The sequence below is a fragment of the Petaurus breviceps genome, unplaced genomic scaffold (genome assembly GCF_028583685.1).
Source record: "Petaurus breviceps papuanus isolate PSGF00001 unplaced genomic scaffold, PetGlider_PUasm1.0 208, whole genome shotgun sequence".
In the NCBI taxonomy this organism is placed as follows: Eukaryota; Metazoa; Chordata; class Mammalia; order Diprotodontia; family Petauridae; genus Petaurus; species Petaurus breviceps.
Genome location: NW_027185852.1, coordinates 13506558 through 13523047, shown reverse-complemented (window position 1 = coordinate 13523047; position 16490 = coordinate 13506558). Strand labels below are relative to the sequence as shown.

At 40.4% G+C, this 16490-nt stretch overlaps 1 protein-coding gene across 1 annotated transcript in view; it reads left to right on the top strand.

Moving 5' to 3' along the window:
* The window catches only part of LOC138165280 (inaD-like protein), a 340313-nt gene that overhangs the window by 228728 nt on the left and 95095 nt on the right, over window positions 1-16490 (top strand). The window contains exon 29 of the mRNA XM_069093439.1: window positions 9926-10017. Within this exon, the coding sequence (XP_068949540.1) occupies window positions 9926-10017 (92 nt within the window). The remainder of the gene's footprint in view (window positions 1-9925; window positions 10018-16490) is intronic.

The following is a 16490-nucleotide window of genomic DNA, read 5'->3' as shown; positions in this document are numbered from 1 at the left end:
CCTCCCCTCCCCTCTCCTGTCTTCCCCTCCCCTCTCCTCTCCTCTCCTCTCTCCCTTTACTCTCTGGATATGGCTAATGTGAGAATTTCTCTTGCCATGCCATAGTCAGCTGAATTTTTAAAGGAATATAAATTTCCCAAGGTTGTTAGAGAATAAGTTTCTGAATGAAGCTGTTTGTGTTGCCAACATTGCCACTAAATTATAAAATAAGTTCCCCTTTTCTAGAAGAGGGGCAGGAAAATGAACATATCACATTTATCCCTTGTAGTATCCTAATCCACAAGGGATTGGTTGCTTTGACTACATTTTAATTTTTGTATAATTAAAACTTCCAGCCCCAACTCAATTAACTTGACTTGCTATCCGATAAGTTTGCTGCACAGCTGTAATTGGACTGCTGTTTACCATAAATCTTCATTTATGCTGAGTCCAGGAATGGAAAATTGAGAACAGTTTAAATTTGAACTATTTCACAAATACATATATTTTTTAAAAATTCTTACTTTCAGTGAAGTAAATCTCACTAAAGATTTTAAAATTAAATTAAAAGCCTTTCCATGTAATTAAAGAAAATCCTTTTTTCTTTCCCATTATGAATGATTGATAAATTATTCCTACTTCCTTTGGTGTTTCCTTGGCTTCTTAATCTTATCAGTGGGCACATTTCTGCAGCATGACAGATGTCCCCTCATCTAACTAAACCTTCTCAGACTGTGGGATTCATTCCCCCTTCCTTCTTCATGTTCTCTATAAAGAATCTCCCAGAATTCCCTCTGGTTTACACTAACTCATCAGATACAGAATACCCTGTTCTGGGTCAGGATCTGTGCTGGTCACTGGGGATACAAAAGCAAAGGCAAAGCATTTCCTGCTCATAAGGACTTTATATTCCACTGGGATTATACATGTACCCAGATAAGTAGGTATGTAATTTGAGGAGTGAGAACATTCTAAAAGCCGTTGCACAAACAGGTGACATTAATTATCACCTCTATGCCACAGATTCTCATGTCTTCTTATCCAGCCCTTTGGCCTTTTTTGACATCTGGTACATCTCCAACAGCTTACTAGATATATTGGATGGGATACAATGTAGACATCTTAAACTCAGCACGTCCAAAATGGCTCTCATTATCTTTTCCCCAAATCCTCTTGTCCTTCCAAATTCCCTAGTTACACCTTCCCAGTCCCCTATGCTTGCAACCTGGTTGTTGTCCTCAGTCCTCACTCTCTCAGGCTCCTTCACCAGATCCAGTGTGATGCCAGGGCTTCTCTACCATATAGACCCTTCTCCCCTCTGACACTGCCACCGAGATGGTGCAGGACTCCCATCGCCGAATGCCTGGAGTATTGCAGTAGTCTGCTAGCTTGTCTTCATGCCCCATGGTGCTTCCCATGCCAGCCCATCCTTTACTAAGCTGTCAACATCATCTTAAGAAAGCACAGGTCTGACCTGTCATCTCCCACTTAACAAATTCCAATAGGTCCCTGTCCCCACCAAGATCAATTCAAAATCCTCTGTTTGATGTTCAAAGTCCTCAGTAACCTTCCCCTCACACTTTTCCAGTTTTCTCGTATCTTTCATGCCCCACTAAATAGTCTGTGCTCCAGTGACCCTGGCCTCCTTCATGTTCCCTGCAGAAGACACTTCACCTCCTTGCTCTGGGCCACCATCCGTGGAATACTTTCCTTCTTCATCTTTACTTCCTGGCTTCTCTGGCATCTTTTTAAAAAAATTAATTAATTTATTTTTAGTTTTCAACATTCATTTTCACAAGATGTTGAGTTCCAAATTTTCTCCCCATCTCTCCCCTGCCCCCCCACTCCAAGATGGCATGTATTCTGATTACCCCTTCCCCCACTCTGCCTTCTCTTCTATTACCCCACCCTATTCCTATCCCCTTCCCCCTCACTTTCTTGTAAGGCAAGATAGATTTCTATACTCCATTGCCTATATATCTTATTTCCAAGTTGCATATAAAAACAAATTTTAATTTTTGTTTTCAAAACTCTGAGTTCCAGGGACGGCTAGGTGGCACAGTGAGTAAAGCGCCCACCCCAGAGTCAGGAGGACCCGAGTTCCATTCTGGCCTCAGACACTTAACACCCACACAAAAAAAAACTAGCCATGTAACCTTGGGCTAGTTACTTAACCCCAATTGCCCTCCAAAAGGCAAAAACAAAAACAAGACTGAGTTCCAAATTTTTTCTCTGCTTTTCTCCCCACCCACCCTCATTGAGAAGGCAAGCAATTCATTATAGGTTATCCATGTGTAGTTATGCAAAACATTTCCATAATAGCCATATTGTGAAACTGTATTTCCCTCCATCCTATCTTGCCCCCCATTTACTCTATTTTTTCCTTTGACCCTGTCCCTTTTCAAAAGTGCTTGCTTCTGACTACCCCCTCCCCCAATCTGCCCTCCCTTCTATCATTCCCCCCCCCCCTTATCCCTTTTCCCCTTCTTTCCTGTAGGGCAAGATACCCAATTGAGTGGGTATGTTATTCCCTCCTTAAACTGAATCTGATGCTTCTCTGGCATCTTTCAAGTTTGTGGCCAAATCCTGCCCTCTTCTTCTTCATTCTAGCACCTTCCTTTTGTTGATTATTTTGAGTTTATCTGGCATACAGCTTATTTCTGCATTGTGGTTCATATGCTTTCTGTTATGTGCTCCTGCAGAGCAGGGACTGGCTCTTACCCTTTTAGCCCCAGTGCTTAGGAATCAGTATAAGCTGAGGTCTGAAAAAAGAAAGGAGGAGAGATGGGACTTCAGTCTAACCCTGGGCCTGCCCTGCTCAAAGATGGAGATGCAGGTCGGTTTTGTAATGCAAAATCCCAAGGTACTGAGTAATACAGTTTGCCTGGGACAGATGGGGCAGTAAGGGGAATGAGTGGGAGGAAGCCCATTAAAAGTGTTTGGAGGGGGCCCCTAGGTGATGCAGTGAATAGAGCACTGGATCAGGAGAACCTGAGTTCAAATTCAGTCTCAGACACTTAACACTTACTAGCCCTGTAACCTTGGACAAGTCACTTAACCCCAATTGCCCTGCCTTCCCCCCTCCAAAAAGAAAAAAAAAAGTGGTTGGAGCCAGACTGCAGAGACCTTTACCTTCCAGGCTGACAAATATGTGTGTTGTCACAGAGGATTCAACATTCATTTTAGGAAGATTACTTTGGTCTCCATGGGTAGTGTTGATTGGATGGGGAAGAGACTGAAATTAGGAAATCACCACGCGCACACACACACATATGCATGCACACCAACACACACGCATGCACACGCATGCATGCATACACACACATCTTGGTAACCTTGAACACCTGCTGCTTCTAGACCCAACCAGTGTCCTCAGTCCTGCCAGTTTAGCTCACCTTGCAGTTGGGCTGGTAGCCTGCTCAGCCCACCAGTCTTTTGCTCTGTTTCTGGTCAGCTCCATGACTAGCAACCTCCCTATGGGCTGCCACGGCTATTTCCTTCCTCCCTTTTGAATTCTAATTCTTAGGGCCTGGCGTCTCAAGGGCAATGTGTTTCCTAATCAGACTGGGCTGTTGGCACAGAACGCTTGAAAATGGAGACTTCTCCTCATCTCACCCCATGCCAGTAGAAGGATTTTGTACTAGCTCAGACTGGAGATGATTCACAGATCTGGGCTGTCTCCTGACACCCTGGTGGGACGCTTGGTTCAGCCAAACCAGATGGCTTTCCATCATGGGGTCTGGGTCTTCATTCCCAGGCTTGGTTTGTTTTGCTTAATTGAGGTTTGCCATTTTTGCCACACGATCGCCTCCATTTCATGCCCTGCTCTCTCAGTACTCCGCTCTCAGCCCTGGGATTACTCCGTTGTTCCTGGCATATTTGCTGATGGCAGCTGCTTTCCCAGTAAACACCAGACTAGTTGGCATAGAAAAAACCATCCAATATAAGTGCGCTGCTTTCATTTCTATTGCCGGCTCCTCTGAGTTTTAAAAGCAGCAGTCTCAAGCACATAACTTTAAATTGACTGTTATGTGAATTAAAACTAATGATCTGCTGAAGTGAGCTGAGCTTTCATTGTCTGAGAGGAAATGTTTTAGGGGTTTTTCTGGAGAAGAACACCTACTCCTTATGTTTATGCAGTCACACCGAAACTCAGGCAAAGGGAACAGCCCAGAGCTCAGCATCTTCCCTGGTCCAAGACCTGTTGCCCAACAACTTAGAAACTGAGATGCTTTTGAAAGACGGAACTTAATGGGAAGAACTCACCTGGCTTTTGGGCTTAATCTAACACAGGCTTTTTCACCTTTTTTTTATTCTGGACCCCTTTGGCATTCTGCTGAAGATCAAAATCACATTGTAAAATGCATTAAATAAAATACAGGGAATTACAAAGGAAACCGATCGAATTGAAATAAAGCCGTCCACATTTTTTTTTTTAAGTTCACAAAGCCCAATGTAAGAATCCCTTCTCACATACATAGTGCTGGTAGAATTGTTCCTCTTTTACATGGAAAAGCAAGATCATACATTTAATTTCAGAAATGAGATTCAAACCCACAACTCAGTTGATAGAGGGCTTGAGTTGGGTTTAGCAAGACCTGGGTTCAAATCTAGCCTCACACTGTTGTAGGCTGTGTAACTAATCCATCCTCCAAGAAGCCACTAAATTGTTTTTTCCAACATAGTTGGTCTAAAAAAAAAAAAACCAACAAACCCCAATGGTTTTCTGTTATTTCAAAAATTACACATAAACTCTGCTGTTTGTCATTTCTGTTTCCGGGATGCTCTCCAGTTTTACCCTTCCCCAAACCCTCTTAATTCCAGAGCTTTCCCTCTCTTAATTATCTATTCTGTATTTGTTTATATATTGTCTCCCCTCTTAGACTGCAAACTCTTTGAGGGTAGGGACAGTCCTTTGCATCTTTTTGAATCCCCATCACTGAGCTCTGTGCCTGACACAAAGGAGATGCTTAATAAATTTTTAATTAAAAAAAATTTAGAGGGGGAAGACAAAGCAATTGGGGTTAAATGACTTGTCCAAGGTCACACAGCTAGTAAGTGTGTCAAGTGTCAGAGGCCGGATTTGAACTCAGGTCCTCTTGACTCCAGGGCCGGTGCTCTATTCACTGCACCACCTAGCAGCCCCTTAATAAATGTTTATAAATTCCCATCTTCTGGAAGAAGCCTTTTCAGATCCCTCCTTAATGTTATTGCTTTCCCCTTGTTGGTTATCTCCCATTTACACTGTATATAGATTATTTGTACGTAGGTTGTTTTCTTCTAGTTTTGCTTATTTTCTCCCCCATTAGACAGGGCAACTAGGTGGTGCATTGGATAGAATTCTGGGCCTGGAATCAGGAAGACTCCTCTTCCTGAGTTCAAATCTGGCCTCAGACACTTAACTAGCTGTGTGACTCTGGGCAAGTCACATAACCCTAATCTAGATGAATATATTTCCATGCTCTATGATATACTTGAGAAGTCATGGGATAATTTTTATACCTTTAAAAAATATTTTCTGCTTCTTATATCACTATAGTATACCACGTGTCCCTCTCCTTGCCCCTCCCCGAGAGCTATCACAGATGACACTATCACTCTATGACAAAAAGTATTTTTTTTTAAGAAGGAACAAGAAAGGCAACACTACTCTAAATGGGTGCATGATCTTGGTCTAAAGGCTGATACTCTAACAATCTGGGAAAGCAAGGAATAGCTTACCCGTCAGACTTGTGGAGAGGGGAAGACTTTATTCCCAAACAAGAATTAGAGAGCATTATAAAATGCAATATGGATAATTTTTATTACATTAAATTGAAAAGGTTCTGTACAAACAAAGCCAATGTAACCAGGATTAAGAGGGAAGTGGAAAATTGGGAAAGAATTTTTACAACCTTTGTCTCTGATAAAGGACTCATTTCTAAAATATACAGAATTGAGTCAAATATATAAGAATACAAGTCATTCTCCAATTGATAAATGGTCAAATGATATAAACAGGCAGTTTACAGAGGAAGAAATTAAAGATATTTATAAGCATATGAAAAAATGCTCTAAATCACTATTGATTAGAGAAATGCAAATCAAAACAACTCTGAGGTACCACATCTCACCAGTCAGATTGGCTAAGATGACAAAACAGGAAAATGACAAATGCTGGAGAGGATGTGGACAAATTGGAACACTAATGCATTGCTGGTGGAGTTGTGAACTGATCCAACCATACTGGAAAACAATCTGGAATTATGCCCAAAGGGCTATAAATAATTTCATACCCTTTGACCCAGCAATACCACTTCTAGGGTTGTATCCCAAAGAGATCATAGAAGTGGGAAAAAAGACCCATATGTACAAAAATATTTATAGCAGCTCTTTTTGTGGTGGCAAAGAATTGGAAATTAAGGTGGTTCCCATCAATTGGGGAATGGCTGAACAAGTTATGGTATATGCATGTTATGGTATACTATTGTGCTATAAGAAACACGGAGCAGATGGACTTCATATTTACCTGGAGAGGTTTATACAAACTGATGCTGAGTGAGAAGAGTAGAACCAGGAGAAATTTATACACAATTACGGACACAACATATGTGTGACGACCAACTTTGATAAACTGGACTCTTCTCAGCATCCAGAATCATAAGTCAAACCCAAAAGATTCATGATGGAGAGAGATGTCTAATTCCAGAGAAAGAACTGAGATTGAACCTAGATTGAAGCAAACTACCTGCCCTTTTTCGTTTTCTTGTTTGGTTTTGTTTCCTCTTTCCCATTCTTCATTCCATCCGTTACAATCCTTCTTTATAATCTGACTAATGCCTAATGTGAAAGTATTTGCAGATACTATACTTGATTGTATGCCACCATGGGCAGGGGGCGGGAAGAGAAAATTTAAAACTCAAGAAATTGTGGTAATGAATCTTGTAAACTAAAAGTAAACAAATTAATAAAGACGAAAAAAAAAGGCAACACTACTGATGGATACGTTGATAAAGTCCAAAAGCATATGTCGTGTGCCAAGGACCTCCTAGCTCCTCAGAGAGGTAGTGTGGGTGGGTCTTCTCATATCTTCCAGTCCCACTTGATCTCTATAATTTCATTTCATTTACTTTTGGATTTGGGTGTGTCGTTCTTTCCATCTACATTGTTGTAGTTACTGTGGAGATTGTTTTTCTTGTCTCTGCTTACTTTGTTTCGCATCAGTTCATTTAGATCTTTCCATGTTTCTTTGTATTCCAAACATACACATCACTTCTTACAGCACAGTAATGTTGTTACATTCACGTACCACAATTTGTTTGGCCATTTCCCAATGGATAGCCATCTACATTGTTTCCAATTCTGTGCTAGTATAAATATTTTGAAATATATGAGGACTTTTGTCTTATCAATGACTTCCTTGGTGTATAAGCCCAGTAATGGGATCCCTGATTCAAAGGGAATGGACATTTTAGCCTCTTAATTTGCATGCTTCCAAGTTTTTTTTTTTCCTCAAAAATGGTGCTACCATTTCACAACTCTACCAACAATGTAGTGTGCCTATTTTTTCACAACTCCTCCAACCTTGACAGTTGCCTTATTTTATCATTTTTGTCAGTTTGAAGCATGTGAGGAGAAACCTCAGGGTTGTCTTGATTTGCATTTCTCTTATCAGTGTATGGGGTGTTCAGGGAGGATTAGGACCTCTGGTGTGAGGGCTAGTCCAACCCTTTTCAGCGCTGCTCATCTGCCTTTGGTGTCTACCAGGCATTCGACTCTTACCTGTGACTCCAAGAAGCTGTACCATGTTCAATGGCCATATCACAGTGAACCATCTTAGCAGATAGGCTAAACCAAGTTGTGGGTAACTGACATGCTTCAAATCAGTTGATGAGTTAAAGGGATATCTGCCCCAAGCATGTGAAGACTTCCTTTGGCAATGGGTGGATGAGAACAATTTGCTCCAGTGACCATAGAGGTAGCTGACCCAGGTGCTGTGGTGCACTTAGAGCTTGGTCAAACATCGAAGACACTTGAGGTCACCATCACCCACTGCATCCCAGGCCATCTCCAGTCATCCTGACTTGTCCTGCCATTGGACTTTGATGACTAGAAGTGAGAATGAGGCCAATGACTCTGTGATGCTCTTCCTCACTAACATCCAATTCATGCATGAGTCAAGATATCACCTCATGATGTTATTACATTATCAGCGATTTGGAGCATTTTTTCATGTTTATGAATACTTTGTAATTCTTCTTTTGAAATCTAGTTATTCATATTCCTTGATCATTTATCTCTTGAGAAATAGCTATTACTCTCATATATGTGTACATACACACATATAAAAATCTGATACAGATTTTTTTCCCTATTTGACCATTTCCCTTCTTGTCCTAGGTGCGTTAATGTTGTCTGTACAGAAGCTTCTCAGTTTCACATAATCAAAGTTACCTATTTTATCTTTGGTAATTGCCTCTATCGCTTGTTTGTTTAAGAATACATCTCTTACCCATAGCTGTGAGAGATATATCATCTGTTTCTAAAAAGCATGATCTTTAATTTTAGCATACCTCCATTTAGAATTTATTATGGAATGTGGTACAAGGCATTGAACTAAGCTAATTTCTGCTAGACTGCATTTCAGTTTTCCCAAAAATTTTTATGGAAATGGAAGACTTTTCCTTGAGTAACTTGTTTTCCACTTTATCAAACACTATGTCACTCTTTCTGAATCTCCCCTGTCTAGTCTTTCACATTGATCTACATCTCTATTATTAACCAATACTAGATGGTTTTGATGATTGTTACTTTATAATATGGTTTGAAATCTAAAAGTACTGTTCCTCTTTCCTCCCTATTTCTTTTTATCATTTCCCTTGATAATCTGTTCTTTTGTTTATCCAAATGAATTTTATTATTTTCTCAAGCTCGGTAAAGTGTCCTCTTTGTAACTTGATTGGTATAGCATTAGAAGTGTAAATTAATTTTGGCAGTGTTATCATTATTATTATATTGGCAGGGACCAGCCATGAGCACTGAATATTCCTTCAGCTGTTTAAGTTGTTCATTTTTTTCTTTAAGGAGTATTTTATAATTGAATACCTAAAAGTCTTTTATCTGCTTTGGAAGGTTGATCCCTAGACATTTTATGCATTTTGTAGTTATTTGGAATTGGACTTTCTGTTGTTTCTTATTGTGTTTCATTATTTTTATGTAGAATTGCTATTGATTTTTTGAAGATTAATTTTGTAATTCATGACTTTCCTGAACCTACTAGTTGACTTAATATCTTTCTTGAATCCTTGGGGTTTTCTAAGTAAACATGGAATCATTGTTGATGAGAATTTCTGACCGAGAGTGGAGAGCACAGTTATTTCTGTTTTATATGCCCTTTTTTTCAGGGACAATGACAAGTTGAGATCTGTGATTTCATCATTGTATTGATTTCCCAGTGTGGAAGCTCCCTCCATTGCCATACATATGCAGTTTCTTTTTAGTTTACTATCTTTGGGAATTGTCTTGATCATTCAGTGGTTATAGCACTTACCCCCAATAACAGGAATAATGTGTGGCAGAGGAAGGATTTAAACCTAGCTGTTCTTGTCTCCAAGGCCATCATTCTATTAAAATCTTAGGGAAGTTTGTTTCCTAGTATACAGTTCTTTTGCATTTTGGTTTTGTATTACTGCAAAAACCTTTTTAAGAGTTAGGTGTTGGGGTCACTATTTTGATCTTAAAACCTGGAAATCAAATAGAACTTAGAGAAAATCAGTTGGATGTAGCATCACAGAAGTTAAATAAATACTATAAAAAGTCACCTTATGATATTAATATAATTAGAACTTTTTCTATGCCATCCCTATCGTTAAGATAGTGTATTTCTGGTTGTTTGAATATATCTAAGCATTGAATAAATCCTACCAAAATTTTAATTATTATATGTTCTTGTTTATTCCCCAAACAGATAAACAATCAGATATTGTATGGAAGAAGCCACCAAAATGCATCTGCCATTATTAAGACAGCCCCAACCAAGGTCAAGTTGGTTTTCATAAGGTAAGCTAAGGCCAATTTGATTTCCCTGAATTTTCTCAGATTCTTTTGGGAAGTTGTCATCTTTTATGCACCTGCTTGGCTAGTCTACTCAGATTTATAGGTATCTGAGACATCTTCTTGCTGTGATTTTAATAGTTGGCAGTGTAGGTTGAGTGAAAAATGTTGGACTTTGTGTTAAAGACCTAGAACAAGTGATGTCATCTCTCTAGACCTGATTTCTTGTGGGACAAAATGGAAATAACAATCTTGCCCTCCTACCTCTGTGTCTTTGAGAATGAGATGCCTCATAAACCTCTATTTTCAGTTGAAAAATGAGTCTTCATTATTGCTGGTGGGCACAAGGCTCTTCTCTTCCCCTCTGAGATCTCAGGTCCTTTTCTACTCTCTTGCTATTGTTCTTCAGTGGACAGATTCTTCCTTAACCAGACAATGGGTCCAAGACAAAGGAGAGAAAACAAAACTCCATTTAGCTTTATGTTAATAGGTTTAATCAATGATCTGTTTAGGGAGAAGTGGCCCTAATTGGTCAAAATTGGATTGTGGAGTTTCTGAGGGCATCACTTATCTGTGCTCCATTCCACATTCTTCCCTGCTGCCTGATGACCAAATCATAGACTTGGGTCCTTAAGTGACGTTAGGGTCTAACATCACTCATTTTAGATGTGAGGAAACTGGAACCCAAAAAGGGGAACTGACTTACCAGGGGCAGAGCCAGTATTGACATTGGTCCTCCGGACTCTAAATCTTCATTTTTCCATGCCTGATAATAAACAATGAGAAATTAAGGTGATATTTTTTTTCTCATCTATAAATTTGTGATATGCCTGACTTTTCTCCCCAGATAGAACATGAACTCTTTGAGAGTTGGCACCATAGAGTCATCTGTTTGTGTAACTGTAGAGTTAGGAGGTACCTTCGGGGGCCATTTGGATTAACTCATGCTTGAGAAACAATTCCAAAGAATTAGTCCTTCCCACTTTGTTTGAAGATTTTGCCTTCAATGAGTGGGAGCCCACTATGTTCTGAGACAGACCATTCTATTTTGTAATAGCTCTCATGGGTAGTGCAGGGCCGGGGTAGGGGGTCGGGGTGGTGTGTGAGGCTGCTAGGTGGTGCAATGGAGAGAGCACTGGGCCAAAAGTCAAGAAGGCCTGAGTTCAGATTCAGCCTCAGATACTTCCTAGCTATATGATCCTGGGCAAGTCACTCAACCTGTTTGCCTCAGTTTCTTTATCTATGAAATGAACTGGAGAAGGAAATGGCAAACCCCCCCCTAGTATCTTTGCCAAGAAAACCCCATGTGGGATCACAAAGAGTCAAGCATGACTGGAAACTACTAAGCAACAGACAACTCATTCTTAGGAATTTGGTTGCTGACAAAAAGCTTAAATTTCCCTCCACTCCTTCTGCTGTAGGAAATTATTGCTAATTCTGCTAGAAACTTCACCACTCCTGTCCTCAACCATCTGTAACTTGGCCTTGCATCTCAGCCCTTCTATTCAGTCATACTGTAGGGAAGTTAATTCCCTTCTCTAATGCTCCTGTGTACTGTTTGGGATAACAAGGTATTTCTCAAGAACATTTATGAGCAAAGCATTAATAAATCTGGCCTTTAAAATCCTGTGTAATTAGCAACTGTGGTTATTATCATTAATAATGGAATTGTTATTTAAAGTAATTACTAATTTGGCAGCTTAGTGCCTCATTGGTTAAGAGTTCCAGATTATGGGGTGGCTAGGTGGTGCAGTGAATAGAGTCCTGGAGTCAGGAGGACCTGAGTTCAAATCTGGCCTCAGACACTTAACACATACTAGCCGTGTGACCTTGGGCAAGTCACTTAACCCCAATTGCCCTGCCTTCCCTCCTCCAAAAAGCAAAGGAAAAAAAAAAGTTCCAGATTAGTCAGGAAGACGAATCCTGCCTTGGATTTTTTCAGCCTCAGTTTTCTGATCTCTAAGATGGGGTTAATAATAGCACCTCTGTTCCAGGATTGTTATGAGATAACATTTGTCGGGCACTTTCTAAGTCTTAAAGCTACATGGACTAGTATTATTAGCAATTCAGTGGAGTCTTAGTCGGATGCCTTGTGTTGGTGTCAAGGACAACACTGAATTCTAAAGGAATACTGCATGGGGTGCATGTTCTCACAGGTCCTGTCACTCTGGCTGGGCTGCACTAGGGGATCTTGGTAAGGCCAACCTTTCTACATTTGTGCATCACTGTATAAATCCTAAGTGCTTGATTTTGGGGGCAACTCATTAAAATGCAAGGGACATTTGATGTAATCTATTCCAACCTCCTCATTTTACAGTTGAGGAAACTGAGGCCCAATTAGCAAATATTTATTAAGCACATACTATATGCTATTCATTCACTGTGGTAGGTGCTAAGGGCCCAATAAATAAAAAGAAAGAAACGTTCCCTGGTCTCAATGTGCTTACATTCTAATGGGGGAGATAACAAATACCTATAAAAATGCATGTACGGTCTATCTAGAGTTAATTAATATATATAAAATACTTTCATACAAGGGAGGGCATTAGCAGTAGGGGGATCAGAAAAGACTTCTCCTAGAAGATGATTTTTTTTTTTTAAAGCAATGGGGGTTAAGTAACTTGCCCAAGGTTACACGGCCAGTTTTTCTGTGGGTGTTAAGTGTCTGAGGCTGGAACTGAACTTGAGTCCTCCAGACTCCAGGCTGGCAAGCTCTTACTGCACCATCTAGCCGCTCCAGAAGATGATATTTCTTAAAGGCATGGAGGGGCTATGCGAGTCAGTGCCTAAGAGAAGTCTATACCACACATGGAGTGTGACCTGTGCAAAGTCTTGGAGTGTCAGGATGAAGGACCAGAGTAAGGCCCAGTTTGGCTGGGTCATACTCAGAAGAAGAAGGAATAATGAACAGTGATACGATGTGGTTAAGTTGGGACCAGGTTATGTAGGGTTTAAAAACCAAAGAAAGAGGTCTTTATTTTATGGCAGGGGCAACAGGAAGCCATTAGACCTAGTTGATTATGGAAGGCACATAAACCTGTGCTTAAAAGAAAAATCACTTTGGCAACAATGACACAGAGAGATTAGTTAGAAGGCTGTTGACCTAATCTGCTTGAGTGATGATGACGTCTGAACTAAGCTGAAGGCCGTGGGAGTAGAGACAAGAGGATGGATGCAAGTGATGTCCTGAAGATAGAAATGGCCAGACTTGGCAACTGATTTTCTATGTGGAGAGAGGCCAAGATTACAGACATATAGAGAGATGTTGGGAAGTTGGTGGTGATTTAAACAGAATTAAGGCAGTGTTGGGGGAGGTGAGAGGAAAATGAGTTCAATTTTAGAAATGTTGATCTGATGTTTTTAGTACATGCTGTTTTTTCCGGGAGGGGAGCCGGGGGGGGGGGGGGTAGGCAGAGTTGGTAGTGGTGGTGCAACCTTTATTCATTCAATCATTTATTTATTTATTCCCCTCAATTATATGTAAACAAAATTTTTAAGATTTCTTTAAAAAAATTTATGAGTTCCAAATTATCTCCCCCTTCATTGAGAAGGTAAGCAATTTGATGAAGGTTATACATGTGCGGTCATGCAAAAACTTATTTCCATATTAGTAATGTTGTGAAAGAAAATAAAGACCAAAAAGAAAAAGAAATTTTTTAAAAATCCATTATCCTTTGATTGGCATTATCAGTTCTTTTTCTGGAGGTGGATGGCATTTTTCATCCTAAGTGTTGAGAATAGCTAAGTTATTCGCAGTTGATCACCATACAGTTATTGCTATTACTATGTACAGAGTTCTGGTTCTGCCCACTTTACTTTACATCAGTTCATGTGAGTCTTCCCAGGTTTTTCTCAAAGCATCCTGCTCATCATTTCTCATAGCTCAGTGGTATTTTATTACAATCATATACCACAACTTGTTCAGTTATTCCCCAATTGATGGGCATCATCTCAATTTCCAAGTTGTTTGCTACCCCAAAAAGAGCTGCTCCAAATATTTTTGTATATTGATGTCCTTTTCCTTTTTCTCTGGTGTCTTTATGAAACAGACTTGGCAGTGGTAGTGCTGGGTCACGTGGTATGTATGCTAGTTTTATAGCCTTTGGGCACAGTTCCAAGTTGTTCACCAGAAAGGTTGCATCAGCTCACAGCTCATCCATCAGTGTGTCAGTGTCCCTGTCTTGCCACATCCCCGCCAACATTTGGCATTTCCCTTTCTTCTGTATTCGCCGATCCAATAGGTGTGAGGTGCTACCTCAGAGGTTTTTCATTTGCGTTTCTCTGATAATGATTTAGAACATTTTCTCATGTGACTATAGAGAGCTTTGATTTCTTCTTCTGAAAACTGCCTGTTCATATCCCTTGACACATCACTTGGGGAAAAATTTGTGTTCCTATAAATCTAACTCAGTTCTCTGTGTATTTGAGAAATGAGACCTTTATTAGAAAAATTTGCCATGAATTCTGCCCCGTTTCCTGCTTTCCTTCCAATCCTTCAAGGCAGGGGCTTGTTGGGGGCTAGTTTCTGTTTGTTCTTGCCTTTATCTGACATATAATAAATGTTCGCCATAATTGTCCTTTCCTGCTGCAGCCACATCTTTATCCTCCACAGTCAACCATCACAGACCATGGGCGGATCATGGAAGCCTCTGGCTTCTGTCCTCCCTGAGTCTGCTCTTCCCCACCACCTTGTACCTTGGCCCTTTTCTACCTCCATGTCACAAAATGAGTAGTAACATTGCCTGGGCTGGAGGGGGCCGAGGGGGGGGGGGGGGGGGAGGCTGTCAGTTTCTGCCCTCTTTTTCCCATTGCCATCTTTTTAAGAGACTCTCACTCCATTTCCTGGCCATCGCTATATCTTGTCTCCGCCATTAGAGTAAAAGCTCTGTGAAGACCATGACTGTCTTTCTTTTGTGCCCTAGCATAAGGTTGGGTGATAGGAAGGGTTTAATAGATACTTGCTGTTTGTTTCCTGTCATTACCAGGAATCACTGCGGCTGAGTACCTTCATCTGTGTAGTATTTGATTTGCATCTTACCCAAGAGTTGCTCCTCAAAACGTGCTTCCGTCTCAGTTCTTCTGATGGGACATGTCATACAGGAGTAATTATCACCTCTGTCCCTCTGGCCCTGTTTCCTCCCACAGAAAATGAAAAACTTAGACTCAGTGGTCCCTGAGGACCCTTCCAAGTCAAAATAATCCTTGATTCCAGAAGTTCCAATGACTCATTCTTTCTCTCTCTTTTTTTTTTTGTCATCTCAGAGTCTTTTTACAACTTCTGAAAAATTCTGTAAGTTTTGAACTCTGGCTATTGATATTTCTGAAGCTTTGTTGGAACTAGGTCTTTTTATATTTACAAAGAAATAATTCACTTAAGAAATAATGATAAGACTGGTTTGGTGGTGAATGTGAAATTCATAAGACCATCTCCTATAAGCACTTTAGCGAGAGCCTCTCCTTAACTCCAAGGTCCACTTGTTCCTTTAGGATGGCCACAGTAAGCCCTGGAAAGAGCAAAGGATCCCCAAATCCCAGAGCTGAAAGGGAGCTCAGAGACTGTCTAGTAGCATCTGGACCTGTAACAGAATCTCTTTTCTTACCAAGGTATATAGGCAAACAAGGGACACTATGGGGAACATTTCTGGATATGGCTGAGAACAGATCAGGCAGTCTCCTTCCTTGAGTGGCTTCTGTCTTGTATAGCCTGAAAAAGGCATAACATAGACCAAATGGTGGATCTCTTGAGATTCTGCTCAGTGCCATGTGTCTCCTTTCTGAGGCTTTTTAATGTCTTATGGCCTTTGATCATTTCAATTAGGAGGTAAGAACAGATACCCCTAAAATCATATTCTTAGTTCACCAGGATAAGTAACATGAATTAACATAATTTGAAATTGAGAAAGCAAAGCAGAAATATTTTGGTATGCACAGAAAATGTGTAATCCCAAAAGGTACACAGTTCCAGGGTAAGATATGTGGCTGTACCCAACTCCGTGCATGACCATTCTATAAACAATTCTTAAGAAGGCACCGTGTGCCAGACACAGGATACAAACCTTCTCCTCCAAACAGGAGGCATTTATTTTCTGTAGAAGCAAAGAACATGGGCATCAATAAGGGAGATACGCTGGCCACTGAGAGGAGAAAGAAACATGGATGTAAAAGGTTTTGTGCAATTTAAAGCCTTCTGTGTGAGCCATCATTACTGTCAAGTGAAGGCAAGTCAAAAATCAAGCTGACCATGAAACTGGATTGCAAGTCTTTGGAAAAACGTGTGCTAATAACCAACATGTATTTTGTGCAGTGTAGAACATTGGATTTGGAGTTAGCAGACCTGGCTACTACGGATCCTGCCTCATATATTTATTAGCTGTGGGCTTGTGAGTAGGTCAGGCAGCCCATACACATTTATGAATCTCCTTGGAAGTAAAAGTTAGACCCTGCCCTTGAGAAGTTTATAATCCAACGGGGAAGAAACC